The following is a 19305-nucleotide window of genomic DNA, read 5'->3' as shown; positions in this document are numbered from 1 at the left end:
AAAGTACGCAAACTCAAATGACCATAAATCACAATAGCGCAAAAAAGAATTAACATGATGCAGTACAACAACAGCGATGGTAAGAGAGAAAGGTGTATTTCATGCGGCGACATCTTCACATCACTCTGATGCTATGTTGTAGCTTACCACCACAAACAGTGCCCTCCGAGTCCTACACCACCGGCCTGCAGCACTTACACAAAATGCACCTTTCTATTTTTTTTGCGGCAAACTCTTTAATAAGAGAAGCATTGTCTAATGTTTTGTCTATGTTGTGCTCAATTGAAACAACAGCTAGTCCAACCAAGCGTTCTTGGCTCATTGTAGAATGTAGAGCAAAGGTAATTTTTTATCAACTTTAGTTTAGAAAATGATCTTTCCCCTGAATCTACAGTAACTGGCACAGTAAGAAATAGTCTTAGTAACAAACACAAGTTAGAGTACACGTACACAACATACAGTTTGTTTGGATAAGCGCAGGCTCCATAAATTTGCGGGCTTTGGGCGGTCGCCCAGTTTGCCCCCTTCAAAGGCCACCACTGCATGCCCCTCCCTTGCGTACGCCACTGGGCCTGTGTTGTATCATCGAAATGTTATTGTTGATTGCTTGGATTGCGCTGTTTCTACTTTCGCTATGTTTACCCCGCCGTGGGTGTTGTGTTTACTTATTCAATGTTTACTTATTTGGTGTTTACTTAATTTGTATTTCAACTTTTAAACTCAAATATGCATGCGGGTTTTTGCATGTTTGCATATAGAAGAATTGACAATATGCTATTTGAATATCAATTAATATTTTTACAGGGCGGCAACTGATTTGTAAACCATTAATAGGACCATTAATATCTCAATTAATTTCGTCAATGACTGCCATTATTGTGCCCCTATTGGCTTAGTGTTGACAGCTGTTTCCAAATTGACCATTGTTTCTACGTCTGTAAATCTCCATATTATCAACAAAGTATAAACTATGGAATATTTTTGTTTGTTTTTGCTTTGTCCTTAATGGCAGCAGTTTGCTATTTTTTCGTAATACTTTTGTAGGGAATATCTATTTTTTTTAACGTTTGCACGAAACTAAAACAACAAATACAAACATTTTCGTTTGTATTCAATTACACATAACTCATCTAGGCCATTACTCTTTGTCACAATTACTTTTTTTTAAAAAAATTACCACTTTCTGAAGGCAATGTTGCGTTATTTACAGGTGTGTTGTTTGGTGAGCCCGGTATCTCACGGAGACCGGTATTGGCACCAAGTTATTGTCTCGAAGGACATGACGGCTGGCAAAGGCTCCTTGACATAGAAACGAAGCTGGACTTTCATACGTCACCGGCTAAATCGTCACCCACCGGGTATTAACCTGAATACGACAAACAATTAAAGTAGGCATCAATACGTTGAGAAACTGAGTTGTTTTTGACAGAACACAAGGGTCAACTTGCCTTGCTGAGCAACCTAACATCGGGAGCTCCCACCTTTGCATGTAACAGGTAACGTCGACTAACAGGTGTGAGGACCAGTCACCCTCTCCAGCCCCTTTATTTAAATAGTTTATCAAAAAAAGTTTTTTCACGGTGAGTGGATCCACGTTGGCCCTTTATCTAGCAGCAAATCAGTCTTTTTAAGTCGATTAAACGTTTGTAGGCTATTCTGCATGTTGCCTTTCTGCATTTTGATGATTCCGCGGATCGTCTGAATTTATTCCATAGACGCCTCTAGCCGTTGTATCAATGATGAACATAAACTAACTTGCTGGTGGAAACGCACATATGCAATCTTAAGTGCCAACATTATATTGGGTGAAAAGTGGTTTAGCTGCACATGTACGTGCTGTCAAAAAGCGCATGCCACGCCACAAAAATGCATGGACTCAGAATAAACTCTTACAATAACTAAAAGTCAATAAGGTACTTTTCGAACAAAGCTTTTTCGGATTTAATTATGAAAACGCAGCCTAATTGGCACAGCTTACTAGGACAAAGAAGGAGCTGATATGAAACAGGCTGCTTTTACAATTATGCAAACTCGGCTTTATTCAACTTCAACAAAAATTGTATTCAACGCTTTTGGAACATAATAGCCTACTGTATTCTAAATACTTGAGATATTCCTGTTTTAATGCTGGCAAAATTCAATTCAATTTATTTTTCTTGTCAGAATGCAGAAGAAATGATATTGTGAAAAAGAAACAGTGACAAAACCAACAAAAGGAAAAGGTGGCAAAACCTTAATGGTTTAAGACGTGCATGAAAAGATCTAATTTTGCAGTATATCATAGCATCTTTTTACATATAAACTAGGTAGGCAATTGCCTACCTAGTCCCTTTGCTTGCCCCCGTTAAAGAATGAACAGCTAAATGGAAAGCTTTAGCATACATTTAGAACGTATGAGCCTACCTTTAACCTTATTTATAATATCCTTAATGTTCCATTCAAGCAGTCGAAGCAGATTAATTATAAATTTGTGTTGTGAGTACCTCAAACTTTGTGTGAGATTCTAAATGTCTGAATTAGCGAAGTTTGTTTCCTGATTTTCATCAAAATAAAATACTACCTCTTTAGAATCATCTAATTCCGCAAAGATTCAACTCATTATAATATCTTAGCGGTTGTGCTTCATATAGGCTATTATCATAGTTGTTTCTTTTTACTTTAGTAGGCCTACAAGAGACCTCTGCAACTTAATGTTGCTAAATTAAATTTTTATTACATTATTATTTATAAAATATTGTGGGCGGGGATGAATGTAGGAATCAAAGTCAATTATGGGTCTCAAAAGTTTAGTCTAGGTATAATATGCCTTTTACCCACAATTTACCTGAGAAATCTACATTTTTAAGCTGACATGTTTTACGCTCGAGAAGTGCCCTTTTTATCATAACTCTCGTGCTAAAAGTGCCCTTTTTTGAAAATTTGCCCACCTAGTTTCAATTTGTGAAAAGATGCTACGCAGTAGCCTATATGCATCGATAAATATAGCTAAGCACGGCCACCAAACTTGAAAAGAGGCTTTGGATATCAGTAAAACACCATGTTTCACAATTTTCATGAATACGCTACAACTTATTTCATACAATAACAAAATTAAACATGCTGTTTAAATTACTTTTCAGAACATGTGAACAAAGTGCACCAAAACGTTCAATTTCTCTCAAAGTGCGTCTTGAGCGCTCAAACATCACATGAGGACCCAAGAGAAAGAGATAATTCAAACCTTTTTACTGCGTTGAAAATCGACGACAAACCTTGCCTTTGACGACATTTCAAGAACTGAGAAAAGCAAGAAAATTATGAACCATAAGATACTTGAACTGTCCTTGAATAGACAAGTATAGGGTTATAGGCTACCCGGTATTCAATAGCCTACGAGTGAATACTAGCCATATGAAGCCGGGTAACTTAACCAGATTTAAGTTTATTATAGTAACATTTACAGAAAACAAAAAAACTGCATTCAAACAAATATTTAACCATTATATTTTGTTTAGATATAGATAAAATTGCTGTATGTTACTCCAGAAGATTTCAGTTATTCCGTTTTCGTCATCATGTGATGTCGAAAGCGTTCGAAATTTGTTTCAATGCAGTTTTTTTTTCTTCTGAAAATGTTACTGTAATAAACTTAAATCTAGTTAAGTTACTCGGTTTAATATGCTTATGGTTCAACAAGACAAACTCTCTATCTATGCTCTATCATTCTATAAGTAAATAATAGTTAAGCGAGGCTAAGCGAGCTACTAATTTACTTTTTTTCAAGATTATGAATAATAACTAATAAAAGAGTTTGAAGGACGCTTTCTACAGTTTAAATCTTAAACTACTGTACCTTTTTTTTTATTAACTTTAATGTAGGTAGATGTAACACGCTTTGAAAAAAGTTTTGTTTATTATGCAAATTCTTCCACTTCAAGATTGCTTCCTCGCTATAGCAAGAGCCTTCCTACTCTTTTCGATATCTTCTTTTCGTTCTTGAGCTGTATCATAATCTTCCGCTTTCTCTTTCGCTTCAATGGCTTCAGAAAATAACTTTGCTGCTTCATTTGGTCGATTTTTCAGCAAGTGTGTATGGCCCAAATTGTTTAGGCAGCCGCCAAATACGTGTCGCTTTTCCGCATCATTTCCCAATTCTTTGCGAAATAAAGTTATTGCTTCATTCAATGTAGACTCCCTAGCGTTTAAATCTCCGAGAGAATATTCACACTGCTCAATATAATGCAAGCACACTCCTTGCACAAACGAAACTTGTTTTCTGTCGTTTGAAAGAAATTTACCGATGTGTGAAAGTATTTTGCGCATGAATGGCAACACATAACTTTTGACCAATTGCTTATTGACTTGTCTCTGGTCGAGAAGTTTAGAAACAATTGACGCGGTGCCTCCGCAACAACGATGAAGAACATTGATCACGTCAGTCGCGCTTCTCTCGTTCTGACAGAAGCGCTCAGCGATTTGATAAAACAAGAAAGTTTCCAGCACATCCCCAGTTGATTTCCGATTTCTTCCGTACCTTTCTATCTCCTTTGGTGGGACTTCAAGGTTATCTAGAAGCAAAGTGGTGAGTTCATCTCGTACCTTCGTGGCTTTCTCTGAACGATTCGTGCGCATCAGAGTGACAAAGTATCTGACAAGGACTGGTGCAAATAATATGTTAGATCTTCGTTTGTATTGCCCTTTAGTAAGTTGGTAAGCTTCTTCATACTTTCCGTCTTTCAAGTAGCTTGTAGCTTTTTCTAAATACAAACAATAAAATAATTCAAAGAAAATGATGGGTGTACCAGCAAACATCTATAGGATTGGCCCATGATACAGGAGAAGAATCTACAGAAGATACAAACTGATATGCATAAATCAACAAATGAATAAAAAAATATCAGTAACCTCTTATCTTTTCTTAATCTATTTTCTTTCGATTTTAATTCATAATTGTGCCGTTAGTATCCAATTTCTTGTATTTTGGGATCCATCTCAAATAATTGTTAAGTCCTAGCTTAGAGATAAAATCCTGCCTTTTTCTCAAAGTTTTTATGTTTAACAAAGTCAAATAATTTCTTAGCACAAAGTTTCTCAAAAAATCACATTTTCGAATTGGCGGAAAAATTACGTTTCGCTGAAGTTCGAAATTAAAAAATCAAATCAATTCTCATTGGGCTGATTAGGCTAATCACTCTTGAAAACCGTCATTCATGCGAAAATTCAAGACAACTTTCTACTTTCATTTCACTACACTGAAGAGATTCATATGATTAAAAGATTAACTTTTGTCCCTACTTAAAAATGTCTTTTTAGACATTATCCTTAATTCCTTAAAAAATAAAAAAGAGTCAAAAGTCATGTAATTTTCACTTTGCATGGAGCTACATGTACTTGAGAAGTTATACCGATATTTTTGTATTTACTCAATAAGAAAATTATTCACATTGCTGTGTGCTTTCATCACTACACTATAGGTTAGCCTACTGATTTCGTGTCTACTTAATTAAAAATCAAAATTTTAGTCAGAAATTGTCACCCTGAACCCACAGCGAACCAGGATCGTATCTGCAAGACACGTTTGCATACATTTCACTTTTGTTGCAGCTTGCAGGCTACAGAAATGTGTCAAGACATAAAATATAGGTGCAGCATTGTAACTTCGCGTACTAGTACTGTTGTAGATTTAAAATTGAAATTATGAGAATGCTCTTTTAGCATTAACATTTAGGCATATAAATAATTAATTAATTGCAGTTTGACCCCTTAAAAAAACATTTTAATTTAGTTATGTTTGACACTTTGAAAAACATTTTTTTTTGTCAAAAGAGTGCAGGATACCTTCCGTTGAAAACAATTGTTCGATTGAAGTGATTTTTTGGGTGCTTGAAGATGAGCCACCTGTAAAAATGCAACAAATTATAAACTAGATTTCACATCTTAGGCACACCTAAGAAACCGGATTGCAACGAACGAGTCTCATCTCAGACCACAAAATCCGTCCCAAACGTCTGCAGACGTTGAAACCATGTAAAAATGACGAATTTTGCTATCTGGGATGAAACCCTTCTGCATCAAAAACCGCTGAGAACAAAGCTTCCGAGATATGAGACAAATTTAGCGCTATATAATAATAGTGATGCAAGCCGCGCCGCGTATACACTGCCGCTTTTGACTTTTTCGCCGCTTGCCGCGTAAACTTTCAAGAAATTAAACTTTCGTAAACGTAAACTATCAACTTTTCAAGAAAATCAGTTATGAAACTTCAAATTTAAATTGGAAACACGGATCAGTTTTTTCCCTTAGCGGAAACCCTAAGCTGAAAAGCTATGTAAATGGCTTGCAGTTGACAGGGTTTTTGGGGCTGGCTTGTGAGGGAAGCTTTACGAGTGCTTTTGGTTAATAGCCTAGCTCAGGGTTGTCCAAACTTTATGGGACGCGGGACGCATTCGGCAAGGAAATTAGATCGCGGGCCGCAGTTGACATTTTTCCTCTTATACACTGTCTCACCGTACCAGATGTAAAGTAAAACACGTACATGTGTAAATGAATCTTTATATTTATCATAAAAACATATCGGGGAATAGATTAAAGAAGCTAAGATGTGAATACTACGAATAAGAGAGTTTTGGAAATTTTAAGCAACGTCAGTAGACCAGGAAACCTTAAAAATAACTGACAAGTATGAATAAGAATAAACCATAAATTTATTCGTAAAAAATATTTAAGGAAGTACGTAAAACGGTACAGTTTACTTAAAATTCAGTGAGATGGGTGTGCCTGTATTTTGGAAGCCAGCTCCTTTGTGTCAATGTCAACTGAGGTTAAGGCTAAACGAAGGCAGGCTTCGAGAGATGTTTGTTTAAGTAGATTCCTCTCTTTGGATTTAATCGACTTCATTGCGGAAAATGCTGCTTCACAAAGGTAGGTACTGCCAAACATTGACAGCAAGTGCAATCCAAAACGGCGTAAATTAGGATAATGCTCTTCAGAAAGAAGATACAATTTGGGTAGAGAGGTAACTCTTTTAAACCATAAACAGACATAACTCAGCAACAACACTACATTTAACATTATAAAAACAAAAAACAAAAAGCGAACGTTTTCGGCTAGTCATATAGCCCTTTTCAAGCCTATAAGAAAATACATTATTAAAAGAAATGCTAAAGAATCATATAGTATCACAGCAAAAATATGGTCAAAGCTAAACATTTGAGAAACTGCCTCGCTCACACAAAAAGATAACTGAAAATTACACAGCACAACGGGTCAAGTATTTCAGAGGTAAAATTAATTGATTGTTCAGACAAGGACTCAGGCAGATTACGCAAGAAAGACAGAAGCACAAGAGATAGTGGCACAAAACAAAGTAAATGCGAGAAACACAAGACGTGATAATTCAATCAAAAAACTGCTAAAAGGTAAGAAGCTCCGCAAGCAAATAATTGCCTGTTGAGCCCTGGGTTTAAAGATTTGATGATCAATGCCTCGTGAATCTTGGTGTCGAATTCGGACAAACACTTACGAACAATTTTGAAAGACTGCAAAGACGGTTTATTGTTAGAGCACGATTGGCAGTTTCTAATATGGTCTTTAATTGCACTGTTTTTATTAAAATTAGCTAAATTCAAATGCTCTCCCACTCTCGTCACCAAAGGTCGTGTGGTCATACCAACGTATGACGATCTCGCATCATGCGAGCAAGTGAACTTATACACGACGTTAGAACATAAGCGGAAAGGAGTTTTAGACTTCAACTGAAAATAATAACCAGCTTTAAATGTTTTATAAACGGGAAAAATCTTAACGTTAAACTTTAATGCAATAAATCTGGACAAACTTGTGGCAAAACGTTTGGATTCCTTGCCAACAAAGAAGAGGCCAAAATTGAGTGATTGGCAGTGTAGCTTTGCTTAATAAAACCTGGTCACTTTGCAAGTCACACAATTCAAGCTGCAAATCGTCATCGGCTTCTGATATAGTTATAGTCAGCGGAGCATTGAATACATTGAAGTTTTTCTCAAGGTGCCGGAAATCTTGAAATCGCTTGTTGAAGTCTTCAATCAGGGTATCATACTTGGTTATTATGTCACTTATATGCGGATTTTTATAAATTTACCATTTTAAGGTTGTTTTTCTAGGGTCGGCTTATATGCGAGGATATACGGTAATTTTTAAAAGTTTTCTAGAAGAGGCGGCGGGCCGCGGGCCAGGCTTTGGACAACCCTGGCCTAGCTGATAAGCTCAGCTCTCAGGCTATTGGCCTAGCGCAATACCGCATTAGTTACTATAACAGTTAGCCCAGTGAGTTCAGGCTATAAGTTTTACTCTTGACATCTTGTCTGTCTGTGTGGTGTGTAGTTCATACAGTCACTGACATTAAGATTGCATTATTGCTTACAAAAAGTGTTCAAAAGTCTTGATACTGGATCCAGGAACATTCTATTTGAAAAAGCATGATGTCTTAGATGCATTGCTGATAAGAGAATATGATCTGATTAGCCTAGCCAATTAGTACACAACTGCAGAACTGTACCGGTAGGTTACCAGTTATATGCCATGGGTGCTTTTTGCCACAATTGACTTTCTAAAAAATAACGCGTTAAAATATTTTTTGAAAATTTTGTAATTTGCGGTGTGCGGTGCGGTGTCAAAGTTCCAGGTAGTTTGCGGTGTGCACTGTGCGGATAGGTGATTCAGTTGCGGTGCGGTGTGCGGATAAAAATTTTGGGTTCGCTGCATCTCTAATATATAAAACACCAGACTTTGTGGAAAAAGAAACGTCAAGCAACTCATATTGAAGACTCAAAATGTGCGCTTGAGCTCGCAAAGAAAACTTTTCATTCAACGAAACCTAGTGGATAAAATAATTTACAGGCAACAACAAGCATAAACTGCACTCTGTCCAGCTCGGTAACCGTTCCCACGTCAGTGGTTCAAAGCCCTACAAGTAGGCTGACACGAAACCGCTTTAATCTTTATTCTTGTGATGGGCAGGCTTCATGCCTATTTTAGCACAGTTGGAAACGTCCTCGTAATTCGATTTCATCTCTAGTAATTTGTTTGTCTCAATTGCTTCCACTTGTGATGTTTAATTGTTTGAAAATTTATCCAACGTAGAAAGTCACTGCTCGCACATCACTTGGTCACTATTTGAAATAGAGATGTTTTATTTTCATTTTTTTCTCTTGCCTTCAGCTGTAAAACTGGAGTAGGTATAGGCTATAACTTCCGAAATTTTATTTTGTATGTTATTTGCTCTGAAAATGCGCATTGCCATGGTGCGCGAAACGTCAGTAAAAGCAATAAGGCAACTTGTAGTTTCTGCTTTTACTTTGGCATTTATCAGATGAACGCTGCAACTACTACTAGAAACGATAATAGTCGTGATGAACACCCAACGTTTTAGTATTCAGTCAATTAGGCCTACTTCCAATAGATAATAAGCATCAAACAGGTAAGATGTAGCTTAACTTAGCCTAAATGAGCACAAGTTATTATGAAAGATGATTTGACCAATAGCCTGCAAGGACAAAAACTAAAAGAGAACAATCGCTGAAAGAGTTCATAGTTGTTCTCGAAAGGGGTAAGACTGAGCAAGACAAATATAGCGCAATTTCACAAATCTATGATAGCCTGCTTAAAACAACCTACTTTGGCGTCTATTATCTCGCACATTCTGGTACCCTTCCTCATTTCGATCTTGTAAAAGAGCTGTAACGAAACACGTAATTTGAGCATAGAATGCACTAGTCTGGAAGGTTTGTCTGCGAGCCAATGTGACGTAAAAGGTCCCATACTCAGATACTGAGCTTTGGGGAATGAGAAGATAAGGTTCTCATTATACTAAGCCTTCGGCACTAAGGAGAGTAGGGTGGCCGGTTCCTTTCTCTCGGCCGCCTTTACTTCAGCAACTACGCCCACCCAATTTATTACACCCTGGGTAGAGGTGAACGGTGTTTTTCAACAACCAGCTGAAGCATAGAGTCGAACCAGGTTTGCATAATTGGAAATCCAACGCCTTGTCCGTTGCGCCATCCCACCGCTAGATTTTGTGACGATGCTAGCTCAAATTACTGATGTTAAAGTCATAATTGCTTAAAATAATATTTCATAATAATAATAAGTAATAACAACATTTATATAGCGCCACATCCACAGTGAAACTATGCTCCTGGGAGCTGCACATGACAATAGTGATACTTAATACGGTAGGCTACTTTCAGTCACAATGTTCAGTGAAATAGAACGTTTTCAAGCGAGTTCTGAATTCATTTAAATTTTCAGCTTCTTTTAAACAAATAGGCAAACAGTTCCAGCAACTAACAGCAGCAACTGGGAAGGTGCGATTTCCATATTGTGTCTTAAATGAAGAGTTGCACAAAGAGCAATTGATGTTGAGAACGCAAAGTTCTCGTAGGTTTATAATGAAAAAACAAAGTGTCCACATAGTTCGGAGAAAAACTTTGGAAAACGTTATAAATTAATAGACATATTTTGAAGCAAATACGATACAATACTGGAAGCCAATGCAGGGATTTTAGTATGGTAGTCAGTGCCGGATTAAGGGGGGGGCGGACTGGGCTGAAGCCCAGGGCCCCCACTTTTGGGGGCCCCCACCTCAAATAAAAAAATCTACTAATTTTTTTAGTTTCACAGCTGGAGATTACTGCTTTAATTCGTATCTCAAACAAGCAAGGGCGGCTCACCCATGTGTGCTACGGTGCTGCAGCACCCCTGCCCACTGCCCATCCCCAGTTATTCAATTTTTCTTCGTTTTTGTTTTAACAAAAAACATATTTATTTGATACTTTCATATCCGAAAATGGTACGAATTACGGGGCAAAGTTATGATAATGCTGCCAATATGAGTGGCAAGTATAACGGTCTTCAAGCTCTTCTGCGCGAGAAATGTAGTGTAGCTCATTATGTCCCTTGCACAGCACATTCACTTAATTTAATCGGTAGCCTAAATGTCCTGTAGAAACATGCCGTTCTGCCGCTGAGCTTTTTGAATTGTTGCAAAGCCTTTATTCATGGCTCGTCTCGTCTACTCATCGTTGGCAAGTTCATCGAAAATTCCTAGATGGTTTGCCTGTTTTGAAGACATTATCTGATACAAGATGGTCAGTTAGATATGATGCAGTTCATCTTCTTCTATCGAGTCTTCTAAAGTTCGTTGATACATCACAGATTGACACATTCTTCCGCAACGGAGTTATACACTGACAGGTCCCACCTACTGCACCGGGTGGCAAGCCGAGGGCAAACAAGAAGGTGATCCGCTGCATAGGCGTAGCCAGGGGGGCGAAAGAGGCCATGCCCCCCCCCAATTTTCCAAGTTTGGATTCCGAAGTTGAGCCCTTTGTTGAAAATATAATAAAGTTTGTGGAAATTTATATCGTTTTCCAAGACATCTGGCTATTAACACCGCCAAGGACTTGTTTTAAACACACAGAAAGACACCAATAAATTTTGCAAATCGTAAATCGCGCAAAATTTACGCGATTTACGTTTCTTTGAACTAATTTGTGGAAGCAATTTCAAAATGACTTACTCTGTTGGGTTTTTGTGTAGCTATTGAGTTTTTGTGTATCTGGGTTTTTAGTGTTCTTTAATTTTAGCCGCAGTTTTTGCCCGTTCGTGTGTAGGCTAAGAGCTATCTTTAATAAGTTGATAGCTGTTTATCTGCTAGTAAATTTCATACAAATATTACCCTAAAAGTGTTTTCAGAAAGCGCTATAATCCACTATTTGAGTGTAATTTTTCAAAAAATTTCCGGGGGAGCATGCTCCCGGACCCCCCTACAATACGCGTACCTTCGGCACGCTTTAACCCCCCTACCACTTTTATTGCTTCAACTCACCAGGATACGCCACTGCACATCAAGTGGCGATGGCTTTAAATCAAACACTTTGTTGTTCTCTTCAATTCATCAAATATTGGCCCGCTCAAAATTTTTTTCTGGCTACGCCACTGGTCCGCTGTTTGGGGCTGGGTGCCACAGATAGCCTACATGCAACTGAGCCCGTGGCGTAGCCCCACTCTACCATTAATTTTTAGCGAAAAAGGTCACTTGATAAGGGCCCCCACTTTCAGCTCAGCCCAGGGCCCCATAAACCCTTAATCCGGCCCTGATGGTAGTAGTAGGCTAATATGCTCATGTTTACATGTTAAAGTAAGTAGCCGAGCGGCAGCATTCTAAACTCTTTGAAGACGCAAAATAGTACAATGTGGAATGTTAAAAATGCAGGAAAAATATATTTTTTATCGAATTTTTACGAAGATTATCACAACCCCCCCTCCCCCCCTAGATAATAGATTCTCCTCTACCTGATTTGAAATCACGGATTTGGCTCTGAATTAATAATCATTATAGGTGAGATTGTTTATTCTTTAGACCACCATCCAAAACTAGATCATCAGCTGAATCTCATTTAAAGTTTAGACTATCGTTTCTAAAACAATTAGAAAAGAACCATGCCACATGGGCCAATGTCCTGCACTGATTAGAGTTATAGCTTTTTAATTTTTCTTGTTTAGTTGGAACTAGTAAATTCATCTGTTTGCACTATTGCATATTGCTACAACAAACGAAAATAAAATAATTTCTTGTTTCTACTCACCACCAAATTGAACAACCAGATCGAACAAACTGAAAAAACAACCTTAGTTGAAAATGTATGTCTTCAGAAAGGTTTTCATGGTCCAACAGTTGCATTAGAGATTATACTGTAATTGGTAGGCAATATAACTTTGAGATAATAATAATGTTATGGTTTTATTTATTGTCGCTCTACAACAGCTAAGGTCTTTTAGCGACAGGGCTCATTTTTAATTTGTATCAGGTTCACGATGTTATCACATTATTACCCGACTCATTCTCACTGCGCTATGCAGGATAGAACACAATCGGTACCGTTTTTAAAGTCTTCGGTTTGACCCAACCTGGAATCGATCTCAGATCTACCAGCACCAGAGCCGAAAGCGAAACCACTCGGCCACTGAGCTGGTGAATAACTTTTGAGAGAAAACATTTTTTGTTTCACTGTTCGAAGCCTACTATGGTTCATTGAAATACACAGTAGCCTACGGTAAGTTAAATGCCTAGTTGTTAATTTGATAAACAGCTCTGCCGTAGGTTAGTTGCATGGTAGTTTGCAGAATTGGTTTTCTGCAGTTAGACGAAAATTTTATCAAATGCAGAGGTTGTATGCTGTGTTGCAGCTGCTATGAGGTTATATCGCGTTATTTTCTCTTTATCTTTATAGGCTCCCCCGAAACAACGTTTTAACAATCGGAAACTTCACTGGGCCCATATCCGTAACTATCCCTGCGTCAAAAGCCTCTAGAGTAGACTAAGTTAGAGGTAGGCTATGCGAAACTACCAGGAATAATCTATCAGATAATAAAGATTTAAAACCCACCAACCAGGCTTAGCCTACTCGCCAAGGTTTTTACCAGGGCCGTGTTCACCGCCCCCCGGTACGCCACGGACGAAGAAGGGGCACGAATGATTAGGGGCCCACTCATTTTAGTTTGTTTAGGGTTTTTTTGACTGCTTAAAAAACAAAAAAGAAATTACTACAGAACGTCAATATTCATTAGTTTAATTCATGTAAGGCCGTATTTACTGCTTTCCAAACCCCCGACTGGGGGGCTACCTCTGCCTAGGGGCCCGCTCATATTTAGTTCGTGCAGCATTTTTCAGCTTGTAATTTCACATGTACTGGTAACATTTAATACCGTTTGTATTTTTGTAAAATTTTCTCGCCCGCTTCCGCTCAATCACATTTCGTTCAGCTTAGCGAGATTGGGCATGCATAGTTGAAGATCAAGAGAGTGAAAAGTTTTTGTGTCCCAAAAAGAAATGATGCTATATTTCAAAGTAAACACTGCTCACTCAATTAACAAATAATTGATAACTTTCAGTGTTCAAGATAGGTTATGAAGTGAAAGTGCTGCCGGCGAACGTTGGGACACCTCAGTATATTTTCGAAGTTTTAGTCTGCTGAAAGCCTCACCACACTCGGCTATACAAGCTTTCAAGAAACAAATTATTTAAATTTTTTTGTGGTTGTGAATAGATTTTTTTGGAATGGTATGCTAACTTAAATTTTAAACCAAAACTTCTACCCCAATCCACTTTCAATTAGCCTATGTAGGCTACAAAATGTGCATCTTGACAAAAAAACAAATTAAAGTTTGTTGTTCATAAAAACGCCTAAAAAGTGACCAAAACAAGATTATATTTGTCAAAATTTTCTTGGGAGAAGCCTCCCACACTCCCTTTCAATTGTAATTTTTTGGACATTAAGTTTTGCATTGTTTATTTATGTTAGGCTATAAATTTTGCTTTGTTCAAACTCTGGTCCTTCCCAAGCTTTTTCTAGATCAGCCGCTGCATTGTCGGAATAGCCTATTGGCTACTACTTTCCAGAAAATCTTAAGAGTCGTTTAATTACTATTTGCTAAAGGGATGAATGTAAATTTTTCTCCACATTGAAAGAGTTTGCCGCCCTAAACGCTTTCTGGTCCTATTTTTAAGAACGATCACTATACATAGGGGCCCACTAGTGGATTTCGGGGGAGAGTGGGGCAAGATGATTCTCACACGGCCCTGGCAACCCCTCTGAGAATGGGACTAACTTGATATTTGAACATTCTTTAGCTTACGTAAAACTCCTAGGTAAATAATGTCAGCACAACCTACTTTTGATTCAAATCCATATCCTTCCAGTTTCCGTGGCTGCTGTTTCATGGAGAGAAAAAAAATCTCTGCAATACCAACTTACCATTGGCCTACAGTTCGGCTGATGCACTTTAAACTGAGAGAGAAATAACTTTATTTGCCAATCAGATTCTACCCTATACTAATAGGTTACTGTACTGCCTGTACACAATAAACTTCCATCACAATAACACACAACTCGTAAACATAGAGGAACGCATATAAGTAGCGCACCTACTGATACCATACAAGGTTAAATTCCACTGCACAAAGGGTTCACATTTCAGTTCCGCTTTTTGAAATACAAAGGGACGTAAGCGTACGTCTTTTTGACTACGGTACTTTAAAAACGATTTTGTTGTTGTCACTATCAAAGAAAGTCTACTGGTGGCTGTGCTCAACTTAAGTCACCAAAAAAGCTTGGCTTGTTTGGTGACTAAAAGCGCTGAATTTATTGGTGAACAAAATTGGCTTCGTTCCAGTTCCGCTTCTCGGTGCTGAAACCAGAGCCACTGTAGCTATATAGTGGCTCTGCTGAAAATAAATTCGATTTTTTTTCACACGTTGCGGGTGTTTCGTTTCCAGATGTCTTTTCAATTTGTTTTTCTTCAGAGATTCGTTCGACAATATTGCATAACACAGCACCAGGGAGTCGAACCGAACCCGATTTTTGTAAACCGGTTTTGGTGTGATTTTGTCTGAACCTTAACCGGAACTGAACCAAAAATTTGAGTTAGCTTAAACCCTAACCGAACCCGAACCGGTTGAAAAAAGCGGTTCACTCCGGCATTACGTCATTGTTCGCATTGCGGTAAGTGAAGTTGTACGTAGCATGTTGTTATCATGAAGGCCACATTGTACGGATGAATTATAGCCTATAACGAAAACATGTGTTATTATTCTAAACCTTGGCAGGCTACCAGTGTTGGATTGCAATAGTAGGCCTAGGCCTAATTTTATCGGACCCGAACCGGAACTTATAAAACCGGTGTTGAGACTATTTTTGTCGAAACCTAACCGTACCCGAACCACAAATCATTGTTGTTGAACCGGAGCTCTTAAGTTTCTTCGAACCCAAACCGGAACTGAACCAAATTTTGAAACAATCTTTGAACCAGAACCGGAAAAATCAAACGGTTCGACTCCCTGCACAGCACACATTGTGGCTTGGCAGCATCATGATCACGAGTAACCCTGACCTAGTTGAAAAGAACAAACCTATAGCTCGCATCGAAAGAAATAGCTTGAACGTTAAAACTCGAACTTTCAAACTCTCAGAAAACCACTTGATACAATAAGGCTAGGCTACCGCACTCAAGATTACTGAGATGAAGCAACATAAAATGCTTATGATGTTATAATTCAGTCATAATGGAATTGAAAATACCGGTACTTGAAAAATGAAACGAAAAAAGTTCGTTTGGACAGAATTGAATCACCATAGCGCGACCCATTTTTTGACCTTGCGCAACCCATGTTTTGGTCGCGACCCATACTTTGAGAACCACTGCATTACAGTATAACAATAAAAGACAAAACTGAATCAATCTCCAAAGACGCAAGCTTAATATTTTGTTTTAAATTTTGATATTATTATTTTATAAACATGTAGGTTTGGCAAAGTAAAAATTAGGCCCTGCGCTATAGCTATATAAAAAAAAGTTTTATTGTTGACGGAAAGATACCAAAATAAGCAGTGGCCGTGTGATATCTAAACCCACCATGTTGCAACAATAGCAGTGTCTTTCCATCCAACGAATTGAGCAAAATTTCTTCAATTTGTCACGTCTTCAAGTATCCTACATTTATTTTGTACAACGAATCGATTTCAGTTTGGGCCTATTCGGTGCTTTCTTGAACATCCAACGACGGCTTGTGTTTATTTAGAGAGCTTGTAGGGATCATTTATGCAGGCGATTTTTGTGTTTACTTTCCGTTTTTCATGCAAACGAAACGGTTTATATAAATTATGTTGTAATTGCTTCATTTTAGAGAACTTCCGTCTATCTCCATACAGACAATTGTATTTTAATTGATAGCGCGTTTATCATGAAACGCTGTCGGACAGCTGTTTTTTTCGTTGAGACTTTTTGGTCATTTGTTCGAAATCTCCGAAAATGGCTGTCTCCGAATTAGGATTTCACTGAATCGGCGTTTCCGAATCGATTTCTTATATTTTATTTTCCGATATTTCTGCCAAATTTTACTTACAACTCGATTTATTTTCTTAGTGTGTTAGGAATGCAACAGCAATGATGATGTTTAAAAGAAAGTACGGTACGGGAATAAGACAAACAAAAGGAAAAGGTGGCAAAACAACAAAAGTTTAAGACGTGCATGCGGTGTAGATTTAGACATTGCATGTAGATGAATTGAAAGTAAATTATGTACAGCCACTAAACCGTTCAAATATCACATCTTGCAACATCTATCCACCCACACTATAGCTATGCTATTGACTGGGTTGTCTTGTGCAATCATGTTCTCTCAGGGTCATGCACCTTTCAGCACTATGAGATTTAGCCTCGTTTTCTGTTTCTTTGGCTGATGTAGGCCTATTCCATACTGTAACTGGTAGCGTGTTTTCATCCAGAAAATGGTAATAGATAAAAACGTATTTTGATTTGACAATTACAATAAAAACTTCGATCTGAGATGCTTAAGCAAACATTTTATAACTATAAAAGCTTTTCACCCTATCACATTTTTAAGTCATGCAAACAAAAACCAACAGCAATACCTATGATTTTGGTCCTTTTACTTTAAATCGAATTCATTCCAGACTAAGTCGATCTGACGTCAGATAAATGCAAGATTGAGAATTTACAGTTTGCCACAACAGAATATAATACTGCACAGTGCACAGGCATGAAGCTCTGAAACTAAAACTGTGATAATTGTCAATAAATGTTCATAGGGATGTTCAAACGTTATAGAGTGCTCTCGAGAGGGTGGTACAGCTACAAACGTCATATTCTTTGAAGAAAAGAAAGGAAATGGTGGCACATGATATTTGAACAGCATTTGTACAAGCACATTCCTCTTTCCTTGGTAGTTTATACTAATACTAATACACTAATACTGTATCTTCTAGTAGCAAATGAGACAGTTTTTTTTTTGAATTAAACAGTAAAGCATATACATAAAGACACTGGACACGTTTCCTCAGTGGCAAAACATAAAACTTTTCAACAAAGACATGAAAACGTTAACATACAAGGATTCAACTCACATGTTGCGCACTTGAGCAACAAACTTCAAAAAGAGTTTACCAAGTAATGGCACCTAGTGAATGAAATAACTCACAGGTAAGTAAGCACGCTTCAACAACAAATGAAAACGTCACACTGCCAACCTCTTCGACAGCTGACTGGACGTGCATCAGTGGCTCAAAGCCTCTACAAAGTGGCATTCTCAAGCCAAGGATAAATATTCCCACAAACACCACTAAAATATATCACATATGTATACACAAAGTTGATCAAAATATTTTCACAGAACACAATGTATGCCATGCAAAGGAATAATACAGGGACAATATGATACATTATATCGTTTTAGTGGATCGACATATCCCTGATAAATCTTCGAACAGTTGATCCGACTGCTGCAACTTTGCTAGCATTACTCATATTTCCAAAATTGTAGTATATTTTAAACAAAAACGGCTGAACATCATCAAAGGTGGTATCAAACACTAATGGCAACTCTGCTTTACTTGGGATCTTTGGAACAAAATCATGCTTTCCAATATAGTCCACAATAGTCGCTATTCTGCTGGCAAGATGAACTGCTGCAGTTTCTTTTGCCATGTTTCTTTCACTTTCTAATGGCATAGCTCTTTCTGTGACAAATACGTTCCAAATTTCCCAAGGCACAGAACCTTCGTTTAAGGGCCAGTAACTTTGTCTCTTTTGATAAAACTCTAGTGTTATGGTACCAATAGATATGCCATTACTAGCATTTTTTTGTAGTTGTTCACAAAAGGCAACAACTTGTTTCTTTATTGTAGAGTCTAATAATTTTGATGATACACGAACATATGTAAAGTCAACAAAGTCACAATCAACGTCTTCGGTGCCAACCGTTCCAGAAGAATAACTAGTCTCTGCATTATAATGAAACTTTCCTGTTGTTCTGTGAAGCAAGACAGTATGAAGCATACTTAAAACAGCTTCTTCTACTTGTCCGCGTTCCACGACAAGCTTTATGTCACGATTATGAGCATTCATTGCACTGATCAACAAACAAAATTAAAACTATCACATCGATTACATAAGCTATATGATCTGCTTTCAATAATAACACATTAAAGCTTTGGAGCTGGTAACAAGTCCCCCCCCCCCCCCTTGGCAACTCATGACAAAGAGGAATTGACCAAAACATGTGGATTGAAGTGTGTGAACAGTAAAGCAAAGGTGAAGCAGTTTCACCCTATATGTTTGGTTGAGTCTTGTCTTTGTCATGAGTTACCAAGGGGGGGGGGGGGGGGGGGGGGCGACTTGTATACCAGCTCCAAAGCTTTTAATGTAAGATTGTAAGTATTGTTTTGACAAAAGCTATAGCTTCTTTCATTGTATGCAAGCTCATATCTGGGA

The 19305-nt window shown here is 37.8% G+C and overlaps 2 protein-coding genes across 2 annotated transcripts; both read right to left on the bottom strand.

Annotated features, from left to right (window-relative positions):
- Window positions 1-1861: 1861 nt before the first annotated feature.
- On the bottom strand, window positions 1862-14871 carry LOC145778098 (uncharacterized). The gene is made up of 5 exons (XM_082589511.1): window positions 14690-14871; window positions 12603-12631; window positions 9631-9690; window positions 5818-5877; window positions 1862-4736 (listed from the first exon to the last, which is right to left on the bottom strand). Exons 1-5 carry the CDS (start codon window positions 14704-14706, stop codon window positions 3913-3915), a joined length of 990 nt encoding a protein of 329 aa, XP_082445637.1. The 5' UTR covers window positions 14707-14871; the 3' UTR covers window positions 1862-3912.
- Window positions 14872-16896: 2025 nt separating this feature from the next.
- LOC145778412 (autophagy-related protein 101-like) lies at window positions 16897-18992 on the bottom strand. The gene has a single exon (XM_082589891.1). It carries the CDS (start codon window positions 18937-18939, stop codon window positions 18265-18267), a length of 675 nt encoding a protein of 224 aa, XP_082446017.1. The 5' UTR covers window positions 18940-18992; the 3' UTR covers window positions 16897-18264.
- Between the last annotated feature and the right edge of the window lie 313 nt (window positions 18993-19305).

The sequence above is a fragment of the Aplidium turbinatum genome, chromosome 10 (genome assembly GCF_918807975.1).
Source record: "Aplidium turbinatum chromosome 10, kaAplTurb1.1, whole genome shotgun sequence".
NCBI classification, from domain to species: Eukaryota; Metazoa; Chordata; class Ascidiacea; order Aplousobranchia; family Polyclinidae; genus Aplidium; species Aplidium turbinatum.
Note: the sequence above shows the minus strand (reverse complement) of the source record. Positions and strands in the feature narration are given on the sequence as shown.